The sequence below is a fragment of the Lotus japonicus genome, chromosome 3 (genome assembly GCF_012489685.1).
Source record: "Lotus japonicus ecotype B-129 chromosome 3, LjGifu_v1.2".
NCBI classification, from domain to species: domain Eukaryota; kingdom Viridiplantae; phylum Streptophyta; class Magnoliopsida; order Fabales; family Fabaceae; genus Lotus; species Lotus japonicus.
Genome location: NC_080043.1, coordinates 32940417 through 32957283, shown reverse-complemented (window position 1 = coordinate 32957283; position 16867 = coordinate 32940417). Strand labels below are relative to the sequence as shown.

The 16867-nt window shown below is 33.3% G+C and overlaps 2 protein-coding genes across 2 annotated transcripts; one reads left to right on the top strand and one right to left on the bottom strand.

The window, feature by feature from the left end:
* Positions 1-1159: 1159 nt before the first annotated feature.
* On the bottom strand, positions 1160-4050 carry LOC130749736 (uncharacterized). Its single transcript, XM_057603109.1, has 3 exons — positions 3772-4050; positions 3446-3681; positions 1160-1423 (listed from the first exon to the last, which is right to left on the bottom strand). Exons 1-3 carry the CDS (start codon positions 3805-3807, stop codon positions 1210-1212), a joined length of 486 nt encoding a protein of 161 aa, XP_057459092.1. The 5' UTR covers positions 3808-4050; the 3' UTR covers positions 1160-1209.
* Positions 4051-12166: 8116 nt separating this feature from the next.
* Positions 12167-13699, top strand: LOC130748260 (uncharacterized). The gene has a single exon (XM_057601446.1). It carries the CDS (start codon positions 12224-12226, stop codon positions 13526-13528), a length of 1305 nt encoding a protein of 434 aa, XP_057457429.1. The 5' UTR covers positions 12167-12223; the 3' UTR covers positions 13529-13699.
* Positions 13700-16867: the final 3168 nt, after the last annotated feature.

The following is a 16867-nucleotide window of genomic DNA, read 5'->3' as shown; positions in this document are numbered from 1 at the left end:
TGTCTGTAATTCCTGAATCTTGAGATAGAGGATTTCCTTTCTTTGGGTGCAAACCCTCCATACGTAGGTGAAGTTTTTCACTGAACTGGGTTAACAATTCTTGTGTCTGGTTTACATGTGTTTTATTTACTGATATTACTGTTAGTCGATTGTCGAACTTATTGTCCCAGCATCGCGTAGGACATTTGTCCTGAGGGAACCTGAATTTCAATATTAAACACTACATTAAGCATGTATACATTGTTAAATACTTAATTTGTTGATTATGGATTATGAATTATTGATTAAGCTATGATTGAGTTATTGATTTGCCATTTTTATGCATTGTCAAGTTGTGAATCATATTGATTGCTATATATTTAAAGTTGTGTAATTGATATTGACAAATAAAAGAAGTTGTGAAACCGATGAATTGAACTGATCCAAACCGTTCATCATTGGTTTGGTTCGGTTCGGTTTTGGAAACTTTTTTGCTAACAATCGATCAAAACCGAACCAATAAATTTTGATTGGATCAGATTTTGGTTTCATATAAAACCGGTCCAAACTGAACCGCAAACACCCATATATGCACTATTAGTGCAAAACAATTTTACACTGACAATCAATCATATCATGCCATGTAAAAAGAATAGTAAGTTTCATTTTAATTGGATGACATTGTGGCAATTGGATGACTTTATACTAACGATACACAAACCTTTAAATCATATTAAAAACAAAAATGTCATATTAACCTTGAAGTTATATGCTTAGGTTATTTTCAAAAAAAAAATACATGCTTAAGTTAAGACTAAGAAAGTCCCTTGGGGTTGCCGTTTCAGATCTCTTTCTGGAATTAGTCCTTGCCTTTAGCTGAGTTAAATCATTTACTTGCTTTGAATCGGCGTTGTTCTGCTGATTCTACTTAGTTTGCTCTTTTCTTGTCTTTAAATTCTGTTGCTCACAAAAAAAAAGACTAAGAAAACTTGTTTCTTCCTTATAGAAAGTATTGTTTAAATAAAACACATTGTCATACCTAAATATTAAATAACATAGAAAGACTACCCGGAAAAAAAAAATGCTACTCACTTTTGGTGGAGGTTGTCAAAATTATATCATAAGGACGCCATTTACAACTAAACAATACTTATTTATTTTTTTATCTTTTAGATCCTTTAATTAAAGTTCAATTTTTTCAAATTCTAAAATAAAACATGCCCTAAAAAATTATGATGAAGGCCAAATGAAGTTAAAAAACACTGAAATGACAAAAATAAAGATTAAAAAGGCGAGTAGACAAAAGAAGACGTGACGGTCATGACAAAATCTTTGAGCTTCTTCTGAACGAGCATGGCTTGATGCTTCAGTAGGACTTGAAGGTTGCGGTATCTCCTCTGTTCCATGAACATTTTGTGCAATAGAGTGACAAATTTCACAAGTCCTATTGCAATTTAAATAAATAAGAGAACATACTAGAAAATCTTAAACTCGTGAAATTAAACAAGAGCATTAGAAATTAAATTAGCAGTTCTGATAAATCTCATCAAACATAAGCAGATGCAGGGTGACCAACATGGGCCCTGCCTCCCCTGTCCCAATATTTTGCAAGTTTTTGTATAAATTCTAATATGAGGGTTTGTATTTTGTGATGTAGGTTGATAACCTTGGTGCGTTTCTTTCATATGTAGGCAACAAAGTAATTTTGTTCTAATTCCTGAGAACAATATGTTTGCATTTGTCTCTTCCTAAGCATTTTCCTAGTTGTAGAAATAGTAGATTCTAGCTAATGTTAATAACTTCTTAGGTTCATTCCTTTTCCTAGTTAATGAAATTGTTGTTCTTTGATGTAATAAAGATTGAGTCAAGAATAACAAAGGTCAAGTTTGATAATAATGTTATGGTGCTTGTACAAGCAAGGTCGGCCTATTGGGACTAGTGTTTTTGGGCTAGTGCCTCGTGAGCTGAGGCAGAAGACTATGTTTTTTCTTCTTTCCTCTAAGCATAATTTTTTCACAAAATAGACCAATAACAACAATAATAATAAGGTGAGATGCTGGTTTTTGTCTCTTTCTCTATCCTTGCAATAATTCTCATTTTGGTACTCGCCCTCTAAGGTTGAAATTTGACTATGTCACTACTCATCAAGATCTTGCTTTTAATACTTGTCTCCCAAACCCCAACTGACACAAAATTATACAATTCAAACAACCATTAAAAATATTATCATATTAATGCTTCAAAGAAAGTATGAAAAAGAGAACCAACTACTAATTATTGATATCATCTTTACATATTGTTTGTATCAAGTCCTAATAGAAAAAAAGTCATAATAGAGGAGGTAAGTTTAAGGACATACCAAAGTAGAAAAAATAATGAGTTTAAAATATTTTAGTAATCTTTGTGAATTACACAAGAATTTTTTTACCCTCATCATCCTCTTAACAAAATAAAATATCTAATTAAAATCTCTCCCTTCCTTCTGTAAAAATCATTTTCCTCCATCTCTTTTAACTATATATTGATTTAAAAACTTAATTCTAATTTGATAACGTATGTTATTATTTAAGATATCTGTGTACCGATTTAAAAACTAATAAATAAAACATCATGCATTATTTTTCACTAATAAACAAATTTGTAGAAATATTGTCTGAAAAACCAATAACAACAACAATAATAATAAGATAAGTTTCTTATATCAGTCCTCTAAGTTTATATATATAGATCACTATTTTATACCTTTATAAAATTGATCATCAAATTAGTTCTGAAACAATCTAGAATGTCCCTACATTACTTCAAGTTCCTTATTGCCAAAATTAGTCTCATAACATTTAATTTGTGATCAAATTCACAATTTTTTACCACTATTATAGTGTTCCATAAAGTTGAATACGATAAATTTTAGATCTTTGAATAGCTATTTTGTTTTAAAAGATTAAAAGACTAATTTTGGGAACTTCAAATCTTTAAGAGATGGAATTGGTAAAATATTTAGAGGACTAGTACGATAATCGGTGTAGCTCTAGAGATCTAACTTGAGACTTTACTAAAACAATAGGGAGTAATATTAGAAAATTATTATATTTATATAAAGGGTCAAAATTACAAGAAATCTCATTGCTCTTATATATTTCAAAGGGGATTGATCCTCTAAAGCGAGGTGGTCACTTGATAAGGTAAAATAAGTCATCACAACTGTTGGTGATTACCCTACTTTAAAAAATCAATAATACAACTCAATCAATTGTTGCGCTGACTTACTTTACCCTTAATCTCACTTTAGAGGAGTCAGACCCTTTCCATGAATGTAAAATGCTAATATGCATGAATTTTCATATACTAGAGAAGTTCTAATGAAGAAAAAACTTGTCTACTTTTGTTTATTCTCCTCACCCATGTAAGTTTACCAGAAAATTAAGTTCTATAATTCAAAATAAGAATGATAAAACATTACCCTCACCTGTCCCCTTTAATGTGGAACCAGGTTTCTGCACAACTCTTATGAGCAATAGATAAATCATCCTTGCAAGAACAACCCAAAGTGATGAAAGCTTCAAACTCTTGACTATCACTCTCCAAGCCCAAGTGACAAATCCTGCAATTCTTCTCCGCCTCAATTTCTGAAAAATCAATGTCCACTCTTCTTGACGATTCGGAAAGAGAAGACACCCTCCTAGAATTAGCAAAATTTGAAACCTAAGAATCGAAACCAAAACCAGAATTGTAATTACCATACGTGACAACATTTGTATAATATAAATGGAAGTGGAAGGAACCATCACCAACATTTGAAAAGCACATGGTCGTGTCACTTCCAATCATAGAAAGATGTACTTCCTTGCTCCAAATCCATACTAGAGATTTAAATTGTTATTAGTTTAAACCCAGGAGAGAGAGAGAGAGAGAGAGAGAGAGAGAGAGAGCTAATGTTTTCTCAGAGGTTAAAAAAAACATGAAACCTTTGAGTTTTTAACATTATGTTTAATAACTCTTCATCAAGAATTTCTAGTATTAAAAGAAATATTTCTCTACATATCCTAAATGGAGTGTACATAGCATGAAGACTCTAGACCCAAAGATGCCAACTAAGAAAAGAGAGAGAAATGTAAAGGTGTAAGGAAAAAGGCAAGAGTTAGTGTGTAAGACGAAAAATTGTACGTCAACCGAAGACTATGAGTTTGACACTAAAAACAATAAAAGAAACACACAATCTATAAACTATATAAAGAGAGAGTTTTTGCAACTTTGAGGGTAAGATAGTAATTCAATAAATCAATGCACATGAGTGAATATTTTTTCATGGGCATATATGTAAATTTGTGAATAATTAATTATAAAATCAATCTTGACCGTTGATTGCTTCTAATCCTAACCGTGCATCATTTTCTTACAAAACTCTTTGAGAAACCTTTTGACATTCTTGGTTGTTTTCTTTATTGCTTTTGTAACTCTTGAATGTGGTTACAAAAATAGCAAGAGTCTCTTCCTTTTTCTACCAGATATGAAACACCTTTCCATTCCACTTTCAGATTTCTTTCATCTTTCCCATCTTGATCTCCAGAACCTCTATTTCTATGGAAGAAATCTCTCTCATTTGAATTCTCCAAAAGCATCATCCCCTACATAAGAAGATCTTCTGTCAGGTTAGAAAATTTCTACTTCATCTCTTCTTTTTTATCAGTCACTTCTTCTTCATCAATCAATTTTCATTCTTTAGGCATTGATGTTCTTCTCCATCATCATCGTCCATCCGGTAAGAGTTTTCTATGGATTAATAAAATTACTATGATATTTTCTTAACTTCTATTATGTTTTCTTCTTTATCATTTCTCTTATTATGTTTCATTTTTTTCATGCACAATTTTATGATGTTATTTCCATTTCTTTGACAGTTCAATCTTTAGTTAATGTAAGTTTCTTGCTTTTCTTTTCATTTTCATTATCAACTAAATCAACTAACTGATTTTCTTTTCTTCTAATCTAATACAATGAAGTCTTTGTTCTTATTTTACATTTAATTGATTTCATTTCAATTTTTTCTTCTTTCAGGTTTTACTGCTATTGTTACCGTTCTTCCAATATACTATCTTGAAAATATGTAAGTTTCTTGCATCTTTTGTACTTTTTAATTGTTTGATTGTCAACTTGGTCTACTGAATGAGAGTCATCTTTATTTTATTTCACTTTATACAGTATTGTCATCTTCATCGTCCTTCTTCTCTTCGAATACATTAGGTTTAATTTATTTTGTCATTTTTAGGTGTCACTTACACTACAAATGCACTAATTTTACATTATTTTTTCAATTTTTGGTTTTGTTCTACCTTCTTATTTCTTTTATCTATCAACTCTATTTTTTTTTTTTATAAATATCAACTATATTGGTTGAGTGTACTTCATTGTTTTTGTTCATTTCCCTATTGAAATGAAATCCTTAATTTTTTGACTGAAATTGAAGGACCAATGACATTCAAGTTAAATTATTTGAATCTTAATTTTTTATGTTATAACTCAACCATAATATAAGTATATTAAATGTTATTTAAATACTAACTTTCGGTTTCAATTTCAATTCATTTCTTCGTCTTTATAGTTTTAACCGCTTGAGAGTAGGAATTCTATGAGACACATATTATTAGTTTATATTTGTTGAAACATTAATCAACTAATAATTAATATTAATAATAAACCTTAAAAGTTAAAGGTCATTCAATAAACAAAAACACTCATATACTCCTTCCTCTTGAACTTCCTTCATCAATGTCATTCTATGGACTTCTACTATTACCTTCACAATTATTTTAAGTAAATTTATTATTGTTTATGAGTTATGAAATTTAAAAAGACAAATTTAATATTAAATAAAAATATACATAATTATAAAAATAAATATCCCAAACATGTGATAGAAAAAGAAAAGAAAACATCCCTATCCATTTCCCCTTGAACTTCCTCTATCAATGTTAGTCTATAACTTTCTACTATTAATCTCAATATTATTTTAAAAAAATTTATTACTATTTAATTCATATTGGTTATGAAATTTCATAAGACAAAATTAATATTAAATATGATATCACTAAAAAACATAGGGCATTCCATAAGATACATTTTATTAGTTTAGATTTGTTTAAGCTCTAATCAACTCATAATTAATAGTAATACTAAACCTTAAAAGTTAAAGGTCATTCAATAAAAAAATTCTCATATCTCTTCCTCTTGAACTTCCTTCATCAATGCCATTCTATAGAGTTCTACTATTAACTTCAAAAATATTTTAAATAAATTTATTATTATTTATTTCTTATGGGTTATGAAATTCAAAAAGACAAACTTAATATTAAATAACATCTTACCAAAATAATACGATAACCCTTCTCTCTACAAGTATATAAATAAGTGTCAATACTCATTCAACATGTGTTATTCACATAATCTTTGTTTATGTATTTGCTTTTGTTTTTTCAAATGCTCAAGGTTCAAGCCCTTTTCTCATGTACATATATTCAAGGGGTAACTATTGACGTACTAGCCTAGAATGTTTATATGTGTTCTAACATTTTTTTTTTCATGATGATTTTCAACTTGATTTCATCATGTAAAATTGAAACACCTAATAAAATATTTCTTTTTGATGGCCCAAACTTTGCATAAGGTATCCGATATTTCAGAGTTTGTGTGCTCCATGTGTGGGAAATAAGAGATTTCAAAAAACCTCAAGTTGTTAATAGTATTAAGTTGCTCTTAATCGATGAACATGTATTCTGTTTTAATAGTTTTTCCCATTTTCATGGTACCTAATTCAAACTATTTATTTTTACCATACAAAACCATGAATTTTTATAATTGGAAATTTTCATTTTGAAAATAAAACAGATCTCGATGATCCATGCAACCTTTGGCCGGAGTCAAATAGCACAGTTTAGTGACACATTGTGTGAAGGACAAGTTTATATGATTCAGAATTTTATGGCTCAAACATCTGCTAAGAAATGTAGAGTCACAAAGTATAAATACAAGATTACTTTAATGGACATCTCTAAAGTTAAAGAGACTACAAGTGACACAATTTATGGAGCAAAATATTATAATGTACCACTTCCTAAAATTCAGACAACCGCTAATGACTAATACTTTTTTTGAAAGTGAAAATGTATTGAAATAAAGATGAGGAGATATACATGATATTCACCCTCCTCAAAGGGGATACAAAAAGCAAAACCAGCCAAAAAATACCCTCTAGGATTCTGCAGACCTTACCAAAACCTTGCCAAACGGTTAAAAAAATCTAGCAAAACGGGTTTTGCTAATGACTAATACTTGCTAGGTTACTTCTCATACAACAACAATTGCATGCTCCACATTGTAGTTTATTATTAATCTTTATCTTTTTTTATGTTAGATGTTAATGGGCATTTAGTTGAAAAAAGGTGGATTAATAGAAAGTGAAAAGGATGGGAAGACAAATATGCATATAAATGTTGCGCTGCACGATTCGGCGTGAGTCTTTTTAATACATTGATTGATTATATTAAATTTTTTAGACTCCCCTAAATCATTAGGTTTATTTTGTTAAAATAAGAATGAAAATTGCAGAGGCAATCAACTGGTGTGTACACTTTGAGGCTTATACGCAGACCAGATGGTGGTGTACTTAAGCCAAGAAAATAACGAAGAAATTTTAGTTGTGATAGTTCATCCGTGTAAGACCAAAAACTTGTGATGTTGATGATGAAGTTCGAGGTTGGGTACACAGTTGAAAGGAACCATGTTTGGTAGAAGCATATTAGGAATTGAGCGTTAAGTAGCTTAAGTGTAAGTTCTGAAGACCTTGCAACTGAGATTAATTCAAGGTGCAATGATGAAAATACCAAGTGCACAAATTATTTTGGGATATAGTCAGTCAAGGGCGCCAATTTTTTCTAGGTAAGTTCTTCTTTTCTATGTGAGATTCATATACATACTCCATAGTAAAGTTATTTGGATATCTAAGTAAAAACCTTTTCCTGGCTTAAAAAAACGCAAAACAAATCCGCCAGAACTCCAAGATGAATAAACTTCCAAGAACATCCACTAAACTCATCGACTTCAGGCATGACAACACCAGTGTGAAGCAGATTCAACAATTTTTATATTTAAAATGAATTGTATTCTTTTAATTCATGATTCTTCTTTTAGTAAATCTATAAAAATAACTAAGAATATGAAAAAATACACATGATAAACAAAAATGAATATCTCCATGTATTTCACGGGTCACAATACTATGACTTGAATTAAAACTTCCCGAGTCAAAACCTATTTATATTTTCCATTTTTTAATGTTTTTGTGCTCAATGAACAATTATTCTATATGAAAACTACTGTTACCTCCACACAGAAAAATGAAAATTACTTTCTTTTTGGGTAAGAATTCTTTCTTTGAAGGATTCGAGTCCAGAACATTCATATCATTATGAGGTTATCTCTCTTAGGGGAAAGTTACTTTCATTCTACATGAAACAAAAAATAAAAATCTATATGAAAATTACCTAAATTCACATCAAATTTGCCTAGCTTAAAACTCTTATGTATTTTCATTTTTTCTCTCTTTTTTTACTCCCTTTTATTTCTTAGATTTCTTTTTATATGTTTATTGATTAAAATAAATAAGGATGAAAAACACACACATATATATATATATATTTATATATATATATATAATAGTTTCTTTTCTGCAAGACAAAAACCAACACATTTATCATGAAAAAGTATTTACAAATTAATATGTTCTTATATCTAAAATTAAACTATATCCTTTATTAATCTGTAAATTATCTTTTGGTCATTGTTAAAAGTACTACACGCACTCTTATTAATACCAATCATCCTAATGTGTAGCGGTAGAAAATGTAACACACTTTAAAGTGTGATACACATTGGGGATGATAATGATAGGTGTGGGCGATATTAATATCAATGTCCATTATCTTTTAATACATATAACAATAATAACACATATTTTAAAATTTTACGCCATAAAAAAATGAATATCCCCGTGCATCGCACGGGTAAAAAATACTAGTGAGAATATATAGAAAGAAAAACAATATATTGCATAAATATAGAGGTGGACCATTCAAAAGCATAGCATGAAGACTCCAGACCCAAAGATACCAACTAAGAGCAACTCCAACGCTGGTTTCTTAACCCAGCTGGAGTTGCTAAGAAACCGTATCCTATTTTTTGCAGCATTGGAGCATGCCTAGTTGGCACTTCTGGTATCTTAGCAACAGTGCAGAGTTCCTTGCACAAGGAACTCTGCTTTTTGGTTTCTTAGCATTTAAAATTATTATTTTCTCTCACTTTCTTCAACCGAATGCTCCAGAATTCAGAGGGAAAAAAACAGATTGAAGGAACTTGGAAGAAGATGAACAACAGAACTCCAAAACAACAATTTGATTACAACAAAATTCAAACTTTAAAATAAAAATTATTACTTTACAATAAAAATTAAAACTTTACCCTCATGATCTGGGTTACATGAAAAAAAATAAGGAAGAGGGAGCAAAGTGAGCAGCAAAAATTAAAGCTTGGACCACCGATCAAGCACCTTGCATGTCTGATCCAGAAGCTTGAGGGGCGATCTGGGTCTTGATTGAAGCTTTGGTGGCGGCTGGGGTAGGTTTTAGCTGCGGTGGTGGGTGTTTGGTGGTGGTGAGGTGGGTTTCGATGGGTGTGAGGTGGGTTTTGGTGGCGGTGGATGCTGCATCGTGGCCGGTGGTGGGTGTTTGTTGGCGGTTGAGGTTGTTTGTTGGCGGTGGTGGGTGTTTGTTGCGGTGGTGGGTGAGAGGAAGGGGAAAAGGAGACGCTGCAGGTCGTGGAAGAGGAAGGGGGAAAGAGGAAGGGGAAAAGAAGAAGGTGAGTGAGAGCTTGAGGAAGGAGGTGAGTGAGAGAGGTTGAAGAAGCTGAGCGTGAGAGAAGAGAGGAAGAAGAGAGGAGCGGCTAGGGTTGAGGGTTGGGTCTGAGGGTGAGAGTGAGGAAAAATAGATTATATAGTGGGTGACCGGCTGAGCCGGTCATCCCACCGGCTGGAGCCGGTTTTCTGCCCGTTTGGGCTTTTTTTTTTGAATTTTTTTAAATTGACCGGTTTGACCGGTTTTCTGACCGTTTTTTCAATTATCAGCTTCTTTACCGACCGTTTTTTCAATTCTCAGCTTCTTTACCTTATATATAGTGCAGTAGACCATTTGAAACACCAACATTTACTCCCACAATTTCTCTCTTGTCCAAAAATTCTCAAAATTCTCAAAATGTCTAATCCTTATGAGCAATATTATCCACTGCTCGACAATGAAACACCTCCTACAAGTGAAGGTTTGCAACCTTCGCCTATGTTTCCGCCACAAAACCAACCTCCGCAGATGATTCACCCGCAAAGCCAACCTATGATGGTGTTCCAACAACAAAACCAACATTCGCAGGTGATTCGCCCGCAAAGCCAACCTAAGCCGATGTTCCAACAACAAAACCCACATCCGCAAATGTATCAACCACAAAGCCAACATCCGCAGATGTGTCACCCTCAAAACCAACCTCCTCACACCGGTGGTAATGTTCAAAATCCTTCGTATCAAATGTTTCCACAATCGTTCTACCATCAAAACCAACCTCAGGGTCAAATGGGACCATATCCACCACAAATGCCTTATCCAAACAATCCACAATATTGCATGTATCCACCACAATACCAAGCACCTCCTACTGGTAGCAGCAGTAGTTCAAAAGTCTCAAGTACACAATGTGAGGCTATGCCCGATGAGCCTGAATTTTCTACTCAACGGGGTCTAGATGATATTGATCTTGAAGAATCCGGAAAGAAACGCACCAAATGGAGTGGTAAAGATAATATACTTCTTCTTCAATCATGGCTCAACGTTTCTACCGATCGGGTCGTGGGAAATGAGCAAAAGTCATATTTGTTTTGGAATAAGATTCGAGCCCAATATGAGGAGTACCGCGACGATGCCTCTCCTTCGAGGACATGGTTATCCCTGAAATCTCATTTTAATAAATTGAATGCTGATCTTCAAAAATTTGTCGGTTGCCACACTAAAGCCTTCAATCATTGGAAAAGTGGACACTCAGATAAGGACATCATGGCTACGGCGCATCAATTATATCATGTAGATACAGGTAAAGATTTCAAACATGAGAATGAATGGCGGTTGGTGAAGGATGAACCAAAGTGGAAGGGAACATTTATGACAACCAGTTCAACGAGGCAGAAGAAGTCAGTAGATGGGGTGTATGCAACATCGTCTGACCGGAGTGCATCAATCGAGGGCGACGAATATGAGGCCACACAACCAGCAACCCGCCCGTTGGGAAAAAAGAACCAGAAAAGGAAGGCCAAAGTAGGAGACACAGCTTCAAGTGATCTCGATTATGTTCCTAACTCCGAGATGATAGCCATTGGGAAAGCTAAACTGGGATTCCTTGCGAGTTTTGAGAAGCTCAAGACTGAAGAACTAGAGGTGAGAAAGGAAAAAAACAAACTTCAAAAGGCGCGGTTATTGAAGGAATACAAAGATATCCTTATGGAGGACACATCTGAAATGAACGAGGTGCAGTTAGCAACGCATCAGCGCCTAGTTGAATTCGCCATGAAAGAACTAGGAATGTCTTAATTCTTGTTGTTGTCTTTCTTAGCGTGTGCCAATGTTGTGATTTTAGCATTTCTACTTATTGATTCTGCATTAGTGTTGTAATTTTAGCATTTCTACTTATGTGTATTGCATCAGTGTTGTAATTTTAGCATTTCTACTTATGTAATCTGCATTAATGTTGTAATTTCAGTATTCGAATTTTTCTTAATGTGTGTACTGCGTTTCTACTTATGTGTTCTATATAGTCGTTGGGGAATATAGTCGTTCGAGAATATAGTCGTTGGGGAATATAGCCGTTGGGGAATATAGCCGTTGGGGAATATAGCCGTTGGAGAATATAGCCGTTGGGGAATATAGCCGTTGGAGAATATAGCCGTTGGGGAATATAGTCGTTGGGGAGCCGTTGGAGAATATAGCCGTTGGGGAATATAGCCGTTGGGGTATATAGCCGTTGTGGAATATAGCCGTTGTTGTTTCTCTTATTTATACATGTCATATTTCATTCATCTCAACATTCAAGAGTTGTTTTGTCCTCTCATATCGTCTTCCTCCTATCCAATTATACTGATAGTTTCTCATTGTGTCATAGAATGGATCCAAACAATATGGCCGACTTGGACATTTACGACGTTGTCATTGACGAACTTATCAATGACACGACTATAGAAGATATGATGCAGGAGGAGATGGAGTTTTATCAACGACGTGCCAACACCGTTAGGCCCAAGCGAACAAGAAAGGTGATAGAGAGAGATCGTGAAGCTGGGAACGAGCGGTTGTGGAATGACTACTTCTCCGAAAATCCTGTGTACACGGAAGAGCTTTTCCGACGAAGGTTTCGAATGCGAAAGCATGTGTTCCTCAGAATTGTAGGGGCCCTTGGGTCTCATGACCCGTACTTTTTAATGTCTGTCGATGCAGTTGGAAGACAAGGCCTGTCACCATTACAAAAGTGCATCACCGCTATTCGTATGTTGGCGTACGGATCACCTGCTGACAGTGTTGACGAGTACGTTCGAATTGGTGAAAGTACTGCAATTGAGTGCTTAAAGAATTTTGTGGAAGGTGTGTGTGCAGTATTTGGTGAAACATACTTGAGGCGCCCGAACCAGGAAGACATTACCCGCTTACTTCAATGGGGCGAGTCTCGTGGATTTCCAGGTATGTTGGGTTCTATTGATTGTATGCATTGGGAATGGAAGAATTGTCCAGTTGCGTGGAAAGGTCAATTCACCCGAGGTGATCATGGAAAGCCCACAATCATGCTTGAAGCAGTGGCATCACAAGACTTGTGGATTTGGCATGCATTTTTTGGCATTGCAGGTTCTAACAATGACATTAATGTGCTAAATCAATCTCCGGTTTTCAATGAGGTTTTGAGTGGAAATGCTCCCATGGTGAACTTTAGCGTGAATGGAACAATGTATAACATGGGATACTATCTAGCAGACGGTATCTATCCCCCGTGGGCTACATTTGTGAAGACCATCTCAATGCCGCAAGGAGAAAAAAGGCAAAAATTTGCGAAAAGACAAGAAGGAGCAAGAAAGGACGTTGAACGTGCATTCGGCGTTCTCCAATCTCGGTTTGCAATAGTTCGTGGTCCATCACGCTTTTGGCATCCGAATGAGATGAAGTCAATAATGTATGCTTGCATCATATTGCACAACATGATTGTTGAAGATGAGCGCAACACGTACCGAGGTAATTTTGTTTATGATCAGGTCAATAATGACATATTGGATGCTGAAGTAGTAAGTGGTCCTATTCCCGCTTTTAGAAATATCTTGGAAAGAAGAGCACATCAAATTGATAGGTCAATTCATCACCAGCTTCAAGCAGACTTGGTGGAGCATATTTGGCAGCTTCCCGAAAACGAGAATAATGAAAATTAACCTTCAAGTGTTATTATGTATTTCATTTCAAATGTATTGTTGCTTATTTTTCATTGTCATGTATTTTCTTTCGTCTTTATTTCTATCATTCAATAAAATTGTTTTTGCTAGAAATAACACAATGTACTTTTTTATTTTTGTTTCAAGTTAACATGCCGATATTTAAATTTAATTGTTTTAAATATTAAGTAAAATTAAATTTAAATTAAATTCGTATTAATTTTAATTAAATTATTTTTAAGTTGAAGTATTGATTTAGTATTAAATTTTAAATCTAAATTGGGTGAAAATAAATATTATTAATTTATGTTGTATGGTGGGACACGGGTGGGACCCTTCAAATAGTAATTTAAGAAACCATGGGTTGGAGCAAAATCTGCTTCAGTTTCTTAGGAGTTTCTTAAGTCTGATGTGGCAGACAGGACCCACAAAAATAGTGCTGAATAGTGCTGAATAGTGTGTTAAGAAACCAAATAAGAATTTTGGGGTTGGAGTTGCTCTAAGTAAAAAGAGAAAAACGTAAAAGGTTTAAGAAAAAATGCAAGAATTGGTGTATCAGACGAAAAATTGTACGCCAGTCGAAGACTGTGACTTTGACACTAAAAACAATAAAAGAAACACACAATGAAAATATATAGAAAAAAATAATATATTGCATACATGTAAAGGTGGACCATTGAAACAAAAGCAAGAGAAAATTTAATATTAATAATATTGCATCTGAAGTGAAATACCTATTGCTAACATCATAATCTTAATGATTTCTTGGAAATAATAAAGATATAAAATATTATATTTTAATAATAAAATATTATTTTAAATATTATATTATAATGTACTCATGAAGTGGAGCACACTTAAATTGAACTTTAGCTTTATATGTTATCTTGAATGTGTAAGGACCAGATAAGCATGACTATACAGTAATGCTTCACTTTTTATGTCATCTGGAAAGTGAGTGTCATACACCCATACGTTACAACATAAGGGTATAGAGTAGAGCCCTTGCATGTTGTGTGAGTCTACACTCACTATAAAAATATTGGCTATTATTAACAGTATTACCAATATTACGAATTCATCGGTATTATTTGTTGTTACTGACGGCTTAATCAACAATAATGCTTGTTTTTAGAAAGAAGAATATAAAAAATACTGACGTTTATGGCCGTCGATAAATGGAGGGAAGGCTTGATAAAAAAAAAACAATTGGCGTGAAAATTTGGCAGAAAATGTTACTGACGACCTTAGCCAACAGAGCCATTTTATGATGGCGCCATTTTATGATGGCTTAGACTACATGTAAAGATGCTACCTAATCGATGCAATTATTTCACTGCCCATTAACCGTTGGTAATTTTTATATTTGATAGGTTAAGTCGTCGGAAACCTATATATTGAGATCTTGGTCATCATTTTCATCACGTATCACTTCGCTTCTCTTTTGTAGGCCCGACGATTAGCAATATTCGATTGACATATGTGTTTAATGGCGGTTTTCAACCATCGCTAAATGGGAAGTGTTAAAAAAACATTTTTCTCGCAATGTCAAGCTGCCTCTAAATCCTCATGCGTATTTTTACACAACTTTTGTGGCTGATTGACATAGTCATAAATATGTTGTTTTTACACTTCACATTAGAGGCTATCAAAACGCACCCTTAAATGCATATGCTGATATAATTTGTGTATCATTAGGGTTCGTGAGCCAATATTGTTAAAATTATTAGATTCTAATATATGTCGTTAGCAATTTCTAGTCACCTGTATGATTTTAAGAAAAGAAAAGAGTCATCATTATAGAAAGGAAATTTCTACATTATTTATCAAATTTATCAAAATAGTTTAATTTCTCAATTGAAAAATGAATTTATTCGACATCTTCAGGTTTTTTTATAAGAACAGATTAAATTAAACCAAACACAAGGGGTGCTTGAATCCGATATACAAGATAAGAAAAAACATAATGTAAAAAGCTAGCAGCACAAAATATATTCGACATCATTATGTAACTTTACCAGCTAAAAGTAATTGGAAATATAGGAGTACACATTTTTATTTCTTTATAGATGACTTCAAACATGGTTTCAATATATGAAGTAACTCCCATCTAATGACTTTAGAAAAGTTGACCTTTGTCTAAGAAGTAAGAACCTTATAGAAAATTTAATTTTTTTTTTTTAATTTTTTTTGCATGTACAATTGCCATCACCATGACAATTTCTTTAGTATTTTCTATCCGAAAGTTCCACTTTGTAAAATACATACCACGATAGATGATCATTCATTCTTTTAACTTAATTTTTCTAGATTGACTGAGATGATTAAAAATTAAAGATATAAAATTTTTAATTTCATTGAGAATATTTTATTGAAATTGCTTACTCATCCTCCAACCTTTCAAAATCCATAAAGTTGTCAAGTTTATACTGTTTATTATCATTAGGCGCACTAGAGGAATTTGGTTTTATGTATTCCTGTGTAATATTGGAGGAGATTATGCTCATTTTTTGTAGTTATGTTTGTACAGTCAACCATTTCATCTAATAAAACTTTTTCTTTAAAAAAAATCACACTATCATACTTAAATAATATATCGGAAGATTTTATATTAAAAAAAGACACATAATTAGGGATGACAATTTCCATCCGAAGATGGAGATCCTCGTGGGGACTGCCCTGTTTGAGGCCCCGATCTTGGGGAATTTTTCCCCGTGGGGATGGGGACGGGGATGAAAATACCTCCAATAAGAATTTGGGGACGGTGATGGGGATCGCTCTCCCTTCCTTGTGGGGTCCCCGCCCTGTATATATAAGTAAAAAATACAATAATGTACTTCCAAATATTGAATTACCTACGATAAAGACTTCACATTTTTTATGAGTTAAATGCTTGAGAGAATATACTTCCCATTTTAAATGAGTTGAATTTTGTACTTTACGTTTTAAATTGATTATTTAGTAAACTTCGCATATTGTGTGATAAATTTCATTTAATATTATTTTAACTTTGTTATATATTCGTATGGAATTTGATACAGTTGCATTATCACTTGTATTTTTTAAATTTATTACATTAACTTATGTATTTTATATATTTAATTTAAAATTTTGATGACATATTGGGGATCCCGTGGGGACCTGTGAGGAGATACAGAACGGGATGGGGTGAAAATTCATCCCGCCATGAGGAATGAGGATGGGGAGTGGGAAGGCTCTCCTCGCCCCCGCCGGCGAGGGTGCCATCCCTACACATAATCACTTTCAATAGAGCAAATATATTTTTATTTTATCAATAAGGACAAAATTGGACAATAAAGAGTATTTATGACTCCAATT

Coding starts and splice junctions, on each gene's coding strand:
- LOC130748260 (XM_057601446.1), top strand. CDS start 12,224: ATGGATCCAAACAATATGGCCGACTTGGACATTTACGACGTTGTCATT.
- LOC130749736 (XM_057603109.1), bottom strand. CDS start 3,807: ATGATTGGAAGTGACACGACCATGTGCTTTTCAAAT. Junction 3,682..3,771: donor CGACCATGTGCTTTTCAAAT/GTTGGTGATGGT, acceptor TTCGATTCTTAG/GTTTCAAATTTTGCTAATTC. Junction 1,424..3,445: donor TTCCACATTAAAGGGGACAG/GTGAGGGTAATG, acceptor AAATTGCAATAG/GACTTGTGAAATTTGTCACT.